Raw genomic sequence first — 14,495 nt, 5'->3', positions numbered from 1 at the left:
GTGGGGCAGGGAGAAGGAAGACAGATCTGATGATGAGCCGAGTGCAAGAGAAGAATTGGGACTAGCTTGGCAAAGAGCCAGAGACAAAGAGGCAGGGGGCACACAAATTGGAGAAGAAGCTCAGAGAGGGAGACTGGGACTGAGAGCCAGTGGGGATGGGGAACGTGTCTAAGGCATAGAAATGACTGGAGAGTAGGAGGGTGACGAGAGACAAATCAGAGGAGCAGCTGTCTGGGCAAGGAGACTGACATGGAGGGTGGGGGGGGATGGACAAACGAATGGGTGTGAAGTCTGGAGGGATCAGACTATGACCTGCTGGGCAGGGCAGTTAAGACTGAAATGAAAAATCTTGAGAAGTGGAGAATAAGATTGGCTAAGTGAGGAGAATGGGAGCTCATTAAGTGAGCATCATACATCTCATGGACTGAATGAGGCAGGGGTCCTGTGGAATAAATAGTATGTGACTGTGTAATTAACACTGTACCATAATGTTAGGGTGACCAGACATCAAGTGTGAAAAATTGGGATGGGGGTGAGGGGTAACAGGAGCCTATATAAAAAAAAAAACCAGAAAATCGGGACTGTCCCTATAAAATCGGGACATCTGGTCACCCTACATAATGTGTACACACAAGAGGGCCAAATTAAGATTGTATCGTCAACCTCATTTCTGGCATTTCCTAACTTTGGACTGCTGATGTTGCAACTTTAATAGTATTCTTTTAATGCACTTGTTTTGTCTAAAATATCTCATCTTCATACTGAAAATGCTGAAACAAAGTGACACTGAAACAAAAAAAAAAATTGCTTATCTAGGTTTCCAGACATTAGTATTATTTTTGCCAAACTTTATTTAGCAATCAATTATTTCATTATTAGTTGTACTGAAGTAGCAACTAAAGGCTCCAAAGATTGACACCCATTGTTCTATATACTGTACATTCAGATAGCAAGACAGAAGAAATTAGTCTTAAAAAACACAAGACAAAGGGATATTATTCCCACTTTACAGAGCAGGAACTGAGGTAAAAAGATTAAGTGACTTGTCCAAGTCACACAGAGCGTCTGTGGCAGAGCCCGCAATTGAGTCCGGCTCTCAGAGTCCCAATCCTACACTTTAATCATAAAATCATCCTTCATCTCATCTTTCTAGACTATAGTAATGCTCAATCCTTTCTATTGTCTCAGCATAACAAGGATAAAAACAGACACCATTTTTTGAAGGGCAAAAAAAATGAGAACTAGATTCAGATGTTATTCCTAGTGCACCAGTCCTTCCTGAATATGGACTATAAAAAGACAGATCAGGTGCGAGTGTCAGTAGCCAGGGTCAGAGAAGAGATTCACAGAGATTGTTTTCCCAATAAGATGCCTCTCACTGAGGGAGGTTGAACCTGACTCAGAGCCTGAGTAAGTGCCTGGCAAGCCAGGGTATAAATCACCAATGCACTAAGTCACCGTGTGGACTCTGTTATTGCACACTAAAAGTTCTGCAGTGCTCTTCAGCCTATTGCTATTTCAAACTGCAGTAGGTCAAAACACAGAACGCTTGGCGAGTGGTAGCGGGGTCCGCACGGCCAGTTAGCGTGCAGCAAGCTAATGCACTATAGATTTACACCCCAGTTTGCTGTGCGCTATATCTCCATGTAGGCAAGCCCTCAGCAGACACTAAAATGGAAAGAAGAGCAGTGCTACTGCAACCTAGCTACTGTAAAAGGATTACATAACACAGACCAGTTAGTTTAACTTCTGTGCCAGGGAAGATAATGGAGCAAGTAATTAAGGAAATCATCTGCCAACACTTGGAAGGTGGTAAGGTGATAGGGAATAGCCAGCATGGATTTGTGAAGAACAAATCATGTCAAACCAATCTGATAGCTTTCTTTGATAGGATAACGAGCCTTGTGGATAAGGGTGAAGCGGTGGATGTGGTATACCTAGACTTTAGTAAGGCATTTGATACGGTCTCGCATGATATTCTTATCGATAAACTAGGCAAATACAAATTAGATGGGGCTACTATAAGGTGGGTGCATAACTGGCTGGATAATCGTACTCAGAGAGTTGTTATTAATGGTTCCCAATCCTGCTGGAAAGGCGTAACGAGTGGGGTACCGCAGGGGTCTGTTTTGGGACCGGCTCTGTTCAATATCTTCATCAACGACTTAGATATTGGCATAGAAAGTACGCTTATTAAGTTTGCGGATGATACCAAACTGGGAGGGATTGCAACTACTTTGGAGGACAGGGTCATAATTCAAAATGATCTGGACAAATTGGAGAAATGGTCTGAGTTAAACAGGATGAAGTTTAACAAAGACAAATGCAAAGTGCTCCACTTAGGAAGGAAAAATCAATTTCACACATACAGAATGGGAAAAGACTGTCTAGGAAGGAGTACGGCAGAAAGGGATCTAGGGGTTATAGTGGACCACAAGCTAAATATGAGTCAACAGTGTGATGCTGTTGCAAACAAAGCAAACATGATTCTGGGATGCATTAACAGGTGTGTTGTGAGCAAGACACGAGAAGTCATTCTTCCGCTCTACTCTGCTCTGGTTAGGCCTCAGCTGGAGTATTGTGTCCAGTTCTGGGCGCCGCATTTTAAAAAAGATGTGGAGAAACTGGAAAGGGTCCAAAGAAGAGCAACAAGAATGATTAAAGGTCTTGAGAACATGACCTATGAAGGAAGGCTGAAAGAATTGGGTTTGTTTAGTTTGGAAAAGAGAAGACTGAGAGGGGACATGATAGCAGTTTTCAGGTATATAAAAGGGTGTCATAAGGAGGAGGGAGAGAACTTGTTCACCTTAGCCTCTAAGGATAGAACCAGAAACAATGGGTTTAAACTGCAGCAAGGGAGGTCTAGATTGGACATTAGGAAAAAGTTCCTAACTGTCAGGGTGGTTAAACACTGGAACAAATTGCCTAGGGAGGTTGTGGAATCTCCGTCTCTGGAGATATTTAAGGGTAGGTTAGATAAATGTCTACTAGGGATGGTCTAGGCAGTATTTGGTCCTGCCATGCGGGCAGGGGACTGGACTCGATGACCTCTCGAGGTCCCTTCCAGTCCTAGAATCTATGAATCTATGAATCTATAAACACAACAGGGGAAACATGTCATGATTTCAAGGCTAACTGCACTTCTGACCTCTCCTGATCTCTGAGGGCATCCCCCTTCTGGTCTTGGCCCTCAAGCCATCACCTCTCCTGGGATGGAATCATGCGATTCTCCCACTCTCGGACAGGGTCTAGGTCTGCAGTCCCCTATGATCAACTGTGATTACCTAAGCAGGCCTGACTTACCTTCAGTGCCTGCAGTTCTGCTCCATCTGGGAGCAATGACAGTGATAAACAGTAATCAAACAGCCTCTGTTAAGCAAAGTATTATTTATTTAGAGTCAAACCATCCAGGAGAAAACAGATCGCAAAACAATACACCAGTGTATACGTATGGTCGCCTCTCCCTGAGGCTTACCATTCCCTGGGTCTGGTGAAGGGAGACAAACTCTCTCTGCAGAGCCCCTCTCTGGGTCAAACTGGCTTTTTAATTGTTGAACGTCCTTTTGATCGCTAGCTCCTACCCTGGCAAAACAGCTGTGTCACTTTGGGCTGGGGCCTAGACATTGTTCTGTAATTGATTCCCCCTACTCTCCCAAGTGTTTGCTCAGATGTTTCTTATCTAGATCCATCATGTTGCTTTTCTTCTTGTTTTTCATGCAGCCCTCCTATTAAACTGGAGCAGTACATTTCATACAGTAACTTCATCTCGCTGACCAGGTCATATACAGTATTCATAAAATTATCTCATTACTCAGATTACATAGCAGCTCCATGTCCATCACAATGTATAAAAGTGTTGAAGCCAAGTATAGGGCAGAGGCACAATTTACTTTTATACAGCTGTCCCTGAGCCCCACGTAACTTTACAGACAGCGGGCTAAAATGAACAACAGCCATTGTATACTATGACCCTGCTCCTGCAAAGCATTTAACACATGCAAAACTTGGCTCACATGAATAATTCAATTGACTTCAGTGGGACTATTGAAGGGAGCAAAGTTATGAGTGTTCATAAGTGTTTGGCAGGTTCAATATCTATGTTGTTTTTTCAGTTTTATTCTCTTATATAAAAATGTCCTGTATTAGGATATAAATCAGTTACTGCGATAGGCCTCGCTCCCAGAATTTGAGCCACATGGACTAGGAAAACAGCGGTCATCTGGGCCTATAAAAAGTTAAAATTTGAACCCAACAACCTTGACAGGGTCTCTTTAAACTGTCTAGGTATTTTTGTAGTTAAACATCCACAAAAATATCATATAATCACTGTAGCAAGGGCACTAGGAACAAGTTATTATGAATAACACTCTGGCAACACCTCTCCCAAATGTATTCACTTAAGAGCTAGGATCTTTGCTTCCTACAAGGTTGTTATTATTCCCATAACTTACAGTTATGGCAGATAGGTATTTCACAAGAAAAGCTGAATCTTGAAGCCTCAATTATAGAAAAATATGCAGCTGTATAGCTACTTATGTACATGTAGTTACATACTTTCCATATCATTTTTATTTCCCTCCTCTGCTATTTTGTTGTTGCATGGGCAAAAACCCAAAATGCTTTCGAGGGTAGAGTCACACACTTGGGTTTTTCTTTTTAGTTGTATGCTGGGCACTGAAAACAATGAACACTTTAAATAAAAAAGCACAGTGTATAGTGCATCTCATCATGTAAACCAGTGTTTCTCAAACTGGGGTCGCCACTTGTGTAGGGAAAGCCCCTGGCGGGCCGGGCTGGTTTGTTTACCTGCCCCGTCCGCAGGTCCGGCTGATCGCGGCTCCCACTGACTGCGGTTCGCTGCTCCAGGCCAGTGGGAGCTGCTGGAAGCGGCGCGGGCCGAGGGACTTACTGGCCGCCACTTCCAGCAGTCCCTATTAGCCTGCAGCTATGAACTGCAGCCAGTGGGAGCCGCGATCGGCAGGACCTGCGGACGTGGCAGGTAAACAAACTGTCCTGGCCCGCTGGGGCTTTCCCTACACAAGCGGCGACCCCAGTTTGAGAAACACTGATGTAAATTAAAATAACCAAATCCCATTTGCTCCCAACTGAACTCAATGGAATTGGGGGGAGGGAGGAGGGCAGGGAGGGGAGAACTATAAAACCTATATAATTTTATATAAAGGGAGCCTAGCAGTAATTATATTCCAAGCACTTTCATAATCACTATTCATTGATCAATATGGGCTATTTTATGGTCCCATCTGTTTGTGCTAAAACATGACAGTCAGACGTTCTAATCCAAACCTTGCTATAAAATTGCTTTCTGACATAAAGGAATTTCATTTTTAAAGAAATTCAAAAAATTGCAAGAGCAGTTTAAAAAAATGCCTGGAAATAAAACATTTCATTCTGTTCAATCCGAAACAAAATTTTCCCAACTTTTTCAATTCATGAAAAATTCAGAAAAGTTTTGGTTTTGGTTCAATCTGAACCATTCCCCTCCCTCCCCTCCCCCCACTATCCCCTGCCCACCCCTCCAATTTCTGGAATTGCCAGCAAACTGAAAAATCACTTATTCTCACAGCTCTAATTGCAACACTGGTTTTCAATGCAAGTAATAAAATAGTGACTAGTAAGTGAGGTTTCTATTTTTCAAAATGAATGCAAGCAAGAATTTTATGTTTAAGTAGAAACATGTTATAGAGTCTTACTTGAGATGAACTATGGCTACATATGAACTGCAAAGAGAAATACCACTTTTGTACCTAATTAGGAAAAGCCAAAATAACCACAAGCAACTGATACACCTTTACATGCACTGTCACTGGTTTCCCTCTCCCTTCCTTCTTGCTGCATGCTGGAGATCGGCATCTGTTTGAATTGAAACAGAATCTGCAAGCTTCACTGGGCTATAAAGGAAAATACAGTATGACCTCATCATACTTTTCTTGATAGGTTGGACTCCTGATTGATACACTAACACTGCCTGGTATACACAATACACTAAAGCCTGTTCCCAGTTTGCTTACATGGTACCGCAAGAGCGAACAACACTGCTGACAATTTATTTATTAGCTCAAATGCATCTCTGGAGTAATCAAATTGACTTAATTGAATTTGGACCCGTCTTTTTTGTTCCTGGATCCCCCAGCACTGAGAAGTGAGCTAAAGTACACACATTCAGCAACTCTAAATGAACACTATCTGTCTGATCCTAAGTTTGACCAACCTTGGAGCACAGAGGTGCCGGGAATATGAACTGCCAAGCCTAGAGGTTCATAGCTCCTGCACAGGCTCCCGGACAGCAGCTGCCACTCTGCGGGAGCCCAGCTCTGAAGGCAGAGCCACCACCAGCAGCAGCACAGATGTAAGGGTGGCATGGTATGTTCTCCAGCCACCCACAGCAGCATGTACAAGGAAGACTTTCTGAGCCCAGGGGCTCCCCCAGCCATACATCACCTGACCACTATACCCGCGGGAAGGGGGCGACCCAGGGACTGGCCCACTGGCTCCGCAAGGGTAAGCCCTACTGCCTGTGCCTCTCTGCCAGGCTGGCAGCTCTGGGCGGTATTGCCCGCCCTCCACCCAGCTGGCCGGGCAGGGCTCTAGCCCCAGGCTCGCCAGCACTCACCTCCACTCCAGCAGCCCAGGCCCACCAGTTTGCAGCACTTGGACAGCACCCCCACCTCCCAACCATGGCACCCTCAGCGGTCACCTAACCCTAAGGCCAGTACTGGGCATGGAATGTATTTTAGGGGGCGGGAGGGGGAGCGGGAAAAGCTTTGGGGGGGGGGAAACAAACTTACTGCGCACATTCAGAGCTGGGCAGCTGGAGAGCAGTGGCTGCTGGCCGGGTGCCCAGCTCTGAAGGCAGCACCGATACCAGCAGCAGTGGAGAAGAAAGGGTGGCAATGCCATGCCATATCACCTGTACTTTGCTGCTGCTGGCAGTGGCGCTGTCTTCAAAGCTGGGCACTCAGCCAGCAGCCACCATTCTCCACTCTGCCTTCAGAGCTGGGCGGCCAGAGAGCAGTGGCTGCTGACTGGGTGCCCCGGGGGAGAGGGGGGAGGAGAGAAGCATAAACTATTACAAACACAAAGAAGGGGAGCACGATCAAATAAGTTTTAAAACCACTGAGATAGATGAAGAGAGGAGCAAATGAAGATAAAGAGAATCTATTCTCTTTATGTGCTGAGATTTAGTTATTGCTAATTATACTTTTGCCCATAAATTTCACCACTAAAATTTTTCAGTCAGCTCTATCAGTAAAGACAGCAAAAGAGAGGAGAGAGAAATAAAGAAGAAATAAATCTATCTGGTTTCTTACATTGGTGGCTTTCACCATAGTATTTGACAGAGAAAGGATGAAATATAGACAAACACAGATGGAGAAGACAGACCAAAAGAAAAAAAAAAGGAGAAAACAGAGGACAGAAAGAGTGGAGGTCCCAAGACAGGATATCGGACTGTGTATTTGGGCAGCCCATCAGCCTGCCATATCATAAGACATTATGGTCACCTGTGCTTAGTAAGCAACAGAGGGTCCTGTGGCACCTTTAAGACTAACAGAAGTATTGGGAGCATAAGCTTTCGTGGGTAAGAACCCCACTTCTTGCATCTGAAGAAGTGGGGTCCTTACCCACGAAAGCTTATGCTCCCAATACTTCTGTTAGTCTTAAAGGTGCCACAGGACCCTCTGTTGCTTTTTACAGATTCAGACTAACACGGCTGCCCCTCTGATACTTGTGCTTACTAGTTGTTCTAGATCTTTTGGGATGCAGCAAAAAAACTAAATTTATAAACCAATTTTGAAGGCAGTTTCCCACCACCACCATTTTCTGTCCCTTAAAGCACCTGGCACTTGGCCAATATTTACCCTCATCTTTACCAAAACTCCTGGAGTCTTCCTCACAGTTCTATTTTCCTGCAACTCCTCTGCTCTAGAGATGGCCAGATCAGAAATAGCAGAGACTGGCCAACTGCACTAATTTATTTTGTGGTTTTATCACATGAAAGATCAATGCTAAGCGAAACTGGGATTCAGTGCAATTCCACTTGAGAGAAGGAAGAAATTAACTAGTTTTCATAAATGCAAGATTACCAAACCCTCACCCCCTTTAAAGCAAAACACAACCACAGGCAAATTCACATTGTCAAGGTAGACCATCTGGACTCTGTATCAACCTGCATCCTATAAGTTCTCTAGTATGGGACCATTTACCCTATTGATTATGACACAGAGGTACCATGGACTGTCATATTAATGATTTGCATATAATAGCCTGTACTTACAGTGGATATTGACACAACACTCAAGAAAAAAAAGTCAATGATGCTTAATGAACTGGCTAATAAAGGATGCCCAACGAGAGGCACCATGAACAGTATCCTCTCTTACAGGCTTCAGAAACCTCTATATGGAATCAGTTCTGCCCTAAATACAGATCGGTTGCCAGTGTCAGCAAACTGTTTAGTGACTGAAGGACTGGGAGAGAGAATTTCTAGCTAGTTTAGGGAGGCAAAACATATAAAAGCCAGCAGTGACTCCACAAAACTTTCTCCAGGAAATGGTCCGCATAGGACTTCCATCCCAACCCATCATCACTTCTAGTCAGCAGGGTTTCACATTCCAGGTGTATCGCACTGTATTGTGAGACTTTAATAATTCATCTTCATTCTGCTATTGTCCTTCACACAACACTATCAATTATTTAATTTCAGGTACACAAGCTTTCTCCTGCAAGTGAATCAGTCAAGTGGCTGAGTGTGTGTGTTGGGTCATGATTCTTCACATGTTGTTAGGGGCTACATTCAAAGGGTCAGATCCTCAGCCAGGGAAAAAATCAGCATCGCTCCACTGACTTCAGTGGAGCTAAATCAATTTACGCCAGTTGATAATCTGGATCAGCGTAGGGTACAAATTAAAGTGACCTGTAATTTTGTTAATGTGGACAAAATATATTTGTATTGAATTCTCAAAGCAGGAAAGGATTAAAGGGGCATGCCACACAAAAATTATTTTAAAATGTATCCTCCTCCCCAGAAGTCCAGATATGTGAGTTGTGGCTCTATCATAATGCCTCTGAGGCCTTGGCTACACTTACCAGCTAGTTCGACGGCTGGAAATCGAAGTTCTGGGTTCGACTTATCGCGTCTAGTCTGGACGCGATAAGTCGAACCCGGAAGTGCTTGCCGTCGATTGCGGTACTCCAGCTCGGCGAGAGGAGTACCGCGGAGTCGACGGGGGAGCCTGCCTGCCGAGTGTGGACCAAGGTAAGTTCGAACTAAGGTACTTCGACTTCAGCTACGTTATTCACGTAGCTGAAGTTGCGTACCTTAGTTCGAATTAGGGGGGTAGTGTAGACCAAGCCTGAGTGTAAACTAGGGAGCCAGAACATTCTAGGCAACCTGGTGGCAAGTGGGGTGGAAAGATAGTTTTAAAATAATGTATTTGTTGAATGCGCCTTTAGTTCTTTACCTCTGTAGCATAAAACAAATGGAAAAATACATTAATGTTATCCATTAATTAAAATTACATATACATTAATTAAATTAATGAATTAATTATAGGTGTTTTGCAGCACAGATTGTGTCTTACTAAGTGTTTACCCCATAGGGATTCCGGATTCTGACTGGGGTCTCTAGGCACTATTACACCAGAAATATATAGAATACCAAAAAAAGAGAGACATTTACAGATCGTCTTCAAATAATAAAACACTCAAGTAATCCAGGCAGAGTATTTTGGGGGCAATTATAGCTGGACATAAATAGTATTAGAAGGCATAAGATCAAAGGCAAAGACTGGTCACCTGACCTGACAATACTTCCCCCGCCCCCCCTTATGGTCATATACCCTGGAATCTATTTTTGCTATTAAGACATGGAATTTTCAAATAAATATAAACATAGTTGTGGACTATACAGTTAATGAGCACTGCTGACATGATTTACATATTGCTGACAGCCAAACATAAGTCTCCATTAGTGTCCTGTTTTCTGGGGCCATTTCATAATTATGAAATATTGCTTGCACACAAGTTGCCAAAAGGACTTAGATGGCATATGATCTGATGTAGGAACTGTCTGCTGGAAGAGTCTGGCTGGCCCTTGCTGGTCTAAGTACTACCAAAAAGCCTTACCTGTGTCTCAAGCTTTCGGGCACTATTTCAAAAACAGCCTAACTCCCATTGACTTTGGACGGCAGTTGGGTGACTAGGTCACCGAGTCTCTTTGAAAATTTTATCCTTTATTTAAAAAGCATAAATTGCTAATTATTTTTCCTTTTATTTTAAAACCCAGAGAATATTTTGCAGTTAAAGCAAGAATCACAACATACTGCTTCTAAGAGCAGCTGCTTTTATAGCAGACTTTTTTTTAAAAGCCATTCTGCCTTAGAAGATTGCAATTAAAAGGTACTGCAGAAGTCATCATCTGTTCAGTTTGGGGAAAAAGAAAAAAAAAAAACCACTTCAAACAATTGTATTCAGGAAAAAAACTCCTTTCAAAAGTAAACCACTGCCTGGCTCTCTAATTATTCAGATTTTCAGCTTTGGAGTTTCATGTGCCTGAAAATAAACATTACTACATTACCTCATTTGCATTATTCTTAAAACCAATGATGCAGCATGTAATAACATCAGAAAAAACTATGGCTAGGAAGGATCAATATCCTACTAAGGAGGAAAAGCCATTAAACAAGTTTCTAAATGCTATTAGAGACTGAAACATTTAGAAAATGACACACTTAAGTATTTAAGAGAGGATGTTGAGATGCATCTTGCTATACCCTCTTACTGACTGACTGCCATTCAAAGGATGTCAGACTCTGGCCCTAGGTCAGAGTGTGGTTCAGTCTTAAAGGGGCTGCTTGGCTTGCAGAAGGGGTCCATTGGGAGTGCACTGACTACCTCACTTAGTGCTGGATATAAAACTGTTCCATCATTCCACCACCCCTGCTTTCTCCATGTATCATTAGGCTTGGAAGGATTAGATTTTTAATTGTTAAATTTCTGTAAAGGTTGATTTCACCATACACAGACACAAACCATTGAAAAAATATTTCAGCTGGCAATAATCAAAATTTACAGACAGGCTAAGTAAGAAAAATGCTGCTTGAGAAATTATTAGCCTTTGATTTAAGGATATTTTGTATATGTGACGTTGACAATTTGTGTTTTAATGGTTCAACTACTTGAATCTCAACATCTACTGCTCATTACATAATTATTGTCTGACCCCTGCCCCCATAATTTCCCCAAATTGTGAAAATTTAAGTAGATTGTTTATATATGGCAGCTCTGCTCCAAACTATGCACCTGTGCTCACCACCAGGTTTTAGAGGTAAAAGGATCTGTGCCTCCCCTCTCAAACCATCATCACAACCCCATCTTCTACCTCTGGAAGAGGAAGGGGAGGATAAGAAACACAAGGAAGCACTCCATTCCACCAGATAAGATGGCGGAGGGACAAAACCCTCTCTCTAATGCCTGGCCTTCTCTAAAAATACCGATTCTTCTCAGCTGTGAAGTGACATCAATCCTTTCTTCTTCTCAAGCAGCAGAAATGTACTCGTTTAATCCGTCCTGGCCCCCCACCCTGTTTTTTCCTCACTCAACAATTATACTAGTTTTTTTTTTTTAAATAAAAACGTTTAAAGAAAGTAAAGTGATTCTTGTCATTAAAATATACAAAGATATAAAACAACCTGTTGAGAAAAAAAGAAAAAAAAAAATCAGAACCACTTGTGGTTGTATAGTACCTAAGAATAGCCCACATGGCTTTGTTTGAGACAGAAAGGCTGCTGCTCCGTTGCTCTTCAGGTGATGCAGGGTGGCATGCGTTCCAGGTCCCTTTGTGAGCAAACCGGTGCTTCCCATTCTCCCTGCTGGATGGAGGAATCTGCAGCGAAGCAGATGGAGAAGCCGCAGGCTGCCGTGGGAACCTCTGATGCACCCCTCCATTTCTCCTAATTACTCATTGAATTGAGAAGCACAAGGGGGGGTAGGAGGGGGGGAAAGAGGCCTTTTAAGATATGGTTCTTTTGTTTCATGTTTACTTCATTAAAAAAAAGGAGTATTGGAAAGTTATCCCGAACTGCTATCTTAATACAATAAATGACATTTCCTTCAGTTCTCCATGCAAAGATCTGACATTTACTTCACCGCTACTGGGCATGATGGAGGGCAGAATAAATGGATTCTTAGCTATTGTACAAACTACAGTATTAAAAATATGTAAAAGAACCTCACAGTATATTATTAGTCTAATCTTTCTTACAGACCTCAAGAGGGCTTACAGTGGTGAGAATGATGGGGAGTCAGGAGGGAGAAATTGCATAGTATATTTCATTAGACAATTATCCTTTGTGGCAACTCACTTGTTAAAAAAAAAAAAAAGAAAGACGGTCTGGTTCAAACAAACAGGGGGTGCGGGAAGGAGTCTCAGCAGCACTTGGCTGCAGGTTCTTTCCTATCCCTTAAAACCAAGCAAACACAAAGACAAAATTCTGAGCACCATAAACAGCTACACTAATGCACAATAAATTAGAATGACTATTGAAATGCAACACATCTGGGCCACAGAGCCTCTCATTACCGTAAGGTCTCTGGCCCAGGCATGACCATTATTTAATGTCACTGAAGCAAGGAAACAGAATGTTCAGAGACTGCTGGAACATGAACCCAAGGAAAAGAGGGATATAAAATAAGTGCATGGGTGTTCCCTGAATAATTAAAGATTCCTGCTATCCTTAACCACAGAGTTCCTGCAACTCCACACAAACCATTGTAAATGTACGCATTACAAGCATTCTGACGGCCAACCCCAAAGAAGTCCATAGCTTGCCACTGGCAGACCATTTGTGAAGTTATGTATTAGAATCAAGACAGAAGAAATACTCTAGTGATGTATCATAGCTTACCACTGATTAGTACTACTTGTGGGGGGAGGGATTTTTTCATAGGACCATATCTAAGTCCCGTTAAAGTCAATGGAAAGAGATAAAATATGAGAGAGGGGACAAGGCTGTAGAAAGTGTAAAAACACTGAATGTTTGGGGGAGAGATGGATGTAAAAGGCTCTACATGTTGTTAGTGCCTATCAAAAAGAGAAAAACTTAACACTATAAGTAAGGAGCCATATAGCTATCAGCAGAACTAAGACTGTGATAAGTCCCCTTGAATGGATTTGATTTTTCTGAACTAAGTGTTGATAACTGCTGAATTCTCCAGCTGTGGAATTCTTGAGCCACCCAAAAACAGATGAAAAAAATATTTCCATATTTAACAAATTTAGATTTACAGAGGGGAAAAAAGAAAAAAAACATTTAAAGATATTGCTTGAGGGCTCAGAAGAGTTCCGATGTAAGCATAATTCATGTTACAAATAAAATATTAAGAAATAAATGAACAAATCTGATTTTATTACTAAATAGGATATAAAACAACTTCACATGTCATCACATTTTGAACAAACAGTTATGGGGTTTTAGTTTGCTGCTACTGCAGAAATTAAGCCAATAAGTTTTAAAAACCATTGATACCACTAGTCAAAATTCACACAAAAATAAAAATCAAACCCTTTCAAAGTTAGCTATAACTGAGTTGTGTTTCTGTAGATCATTTCTTCACCCTTTGCTAGCTGTCCACCCAGCAACAGGATCAAGCAAAACATAAAATAAAATATAGGATGAAATCCTAGCTCTACTGGAGTCAATGGGAGTTTCCCATTAACTTCAATGGGGACAGAATTCCATCCATCATACTGTATATAATAATAATAATATATGGAGATATTCTATCTCCTAAAACTGAAAGGAACCCTGAAAGGTCATTGAGTCCAGCCCCCTGCCTTCACTAGCAGGACTAAGTACTGATTTTGCCCCAGATCCCCCCTAAAGGATTGAACTCACAACCCTGGGTTTAGCAGGCCAATGCTCAAACCACCAAGCTATCTCTCTCCACCCACCTACCCATTATGCACATAAAAGGTGTCAAGGTTTGAATAATATATTAAGTTACTTACAGTGTAAGTCTATTGTAGGACAGGAAAAGCAAGTCATAAACCAAGCACACACCAAACACAGTGACTCCAGTTTCCTTCACCAGCATTGCACAGGTCCCAAGAAATAAACTAAGCAGCAAGAAGAATGGAGAGGCAGTGGGAGGGAAATGTTCCCCAACATAAAAATGATCCACACTCCTGCAAAATAGATTTGATGTAGAGATTTTAATTTAAGTTATTTTCATATTTATTAATTAGTTCATTAAACGTTTTCCAAGAGCATGTCCATCACTTTTAAAACATTAAAATATTCTCAATAACCATGGACCCAGTGCTGCGAACACATACTTGGGTGAGCACTCCCATTAATTTCAGTGAAACGACTGTGAGTAAGGATCTGCAGCAACTGGCTACTACACAATAGCAGATTTAAAGGTAGCCATCCTGCAGCAAAACAACTTCAGGAGCAGACTTCAAAGAGAAACTGCTG

General features: G+C 42.1%; 1 protein-coding gene across 3 annotated transcripts in view; it reads right to left on the bottom strand.

Annotated features, from left to right (window-relative positions):
- TMTC1 (transmembrane O-mannosyltransferase targeting cadherins 1) overlaps positions 1–14,495 on the bottom strand; it is a 213,673-nt gene that overhangs the window by 174,723 nt on the left and 24,455 nt on the right. For 2 of the 3 annotated variants that reach the window (XM_054034732.1, XM_054034741.1), the window contains exons 4-5: positions 14,027–14,203; positions 11,763–11,969 (exon numbers count right to left, since the gene is read on the bottom strand). In XM_054034732.1, the coding sequence (XP_053890707.1) occupies positions 11,763–11,969; positions 14,027–14,203 (384 nt within the window). The remainder of the gene's footprint in view (positions 1–11,762; positions 11,970–14,026; positions 14,204–14,495) is intronic. The other variant, XM_054034751.1, reaches the window with a different exon arrangement.

Source organism: Malaclemys terrapin, chromosome 1 (genome assembly GCF_027887155.1).
Source record: "Malaclemys terrapin pileata isolate rMalTer1 chromosome 1, rMalTer1.hap1, whole genome shotgun sequence".
Lineage (NCBI taxonomy): Eukaryota > Metazoa > Chordata > Testudines > Emydidae > Malaclemys > Malaclemys terrapin.
Note: the sequence above shows the minus strand (reverse complement) of the source record. Positions and strands in the feature narration are given on the sequence as shown.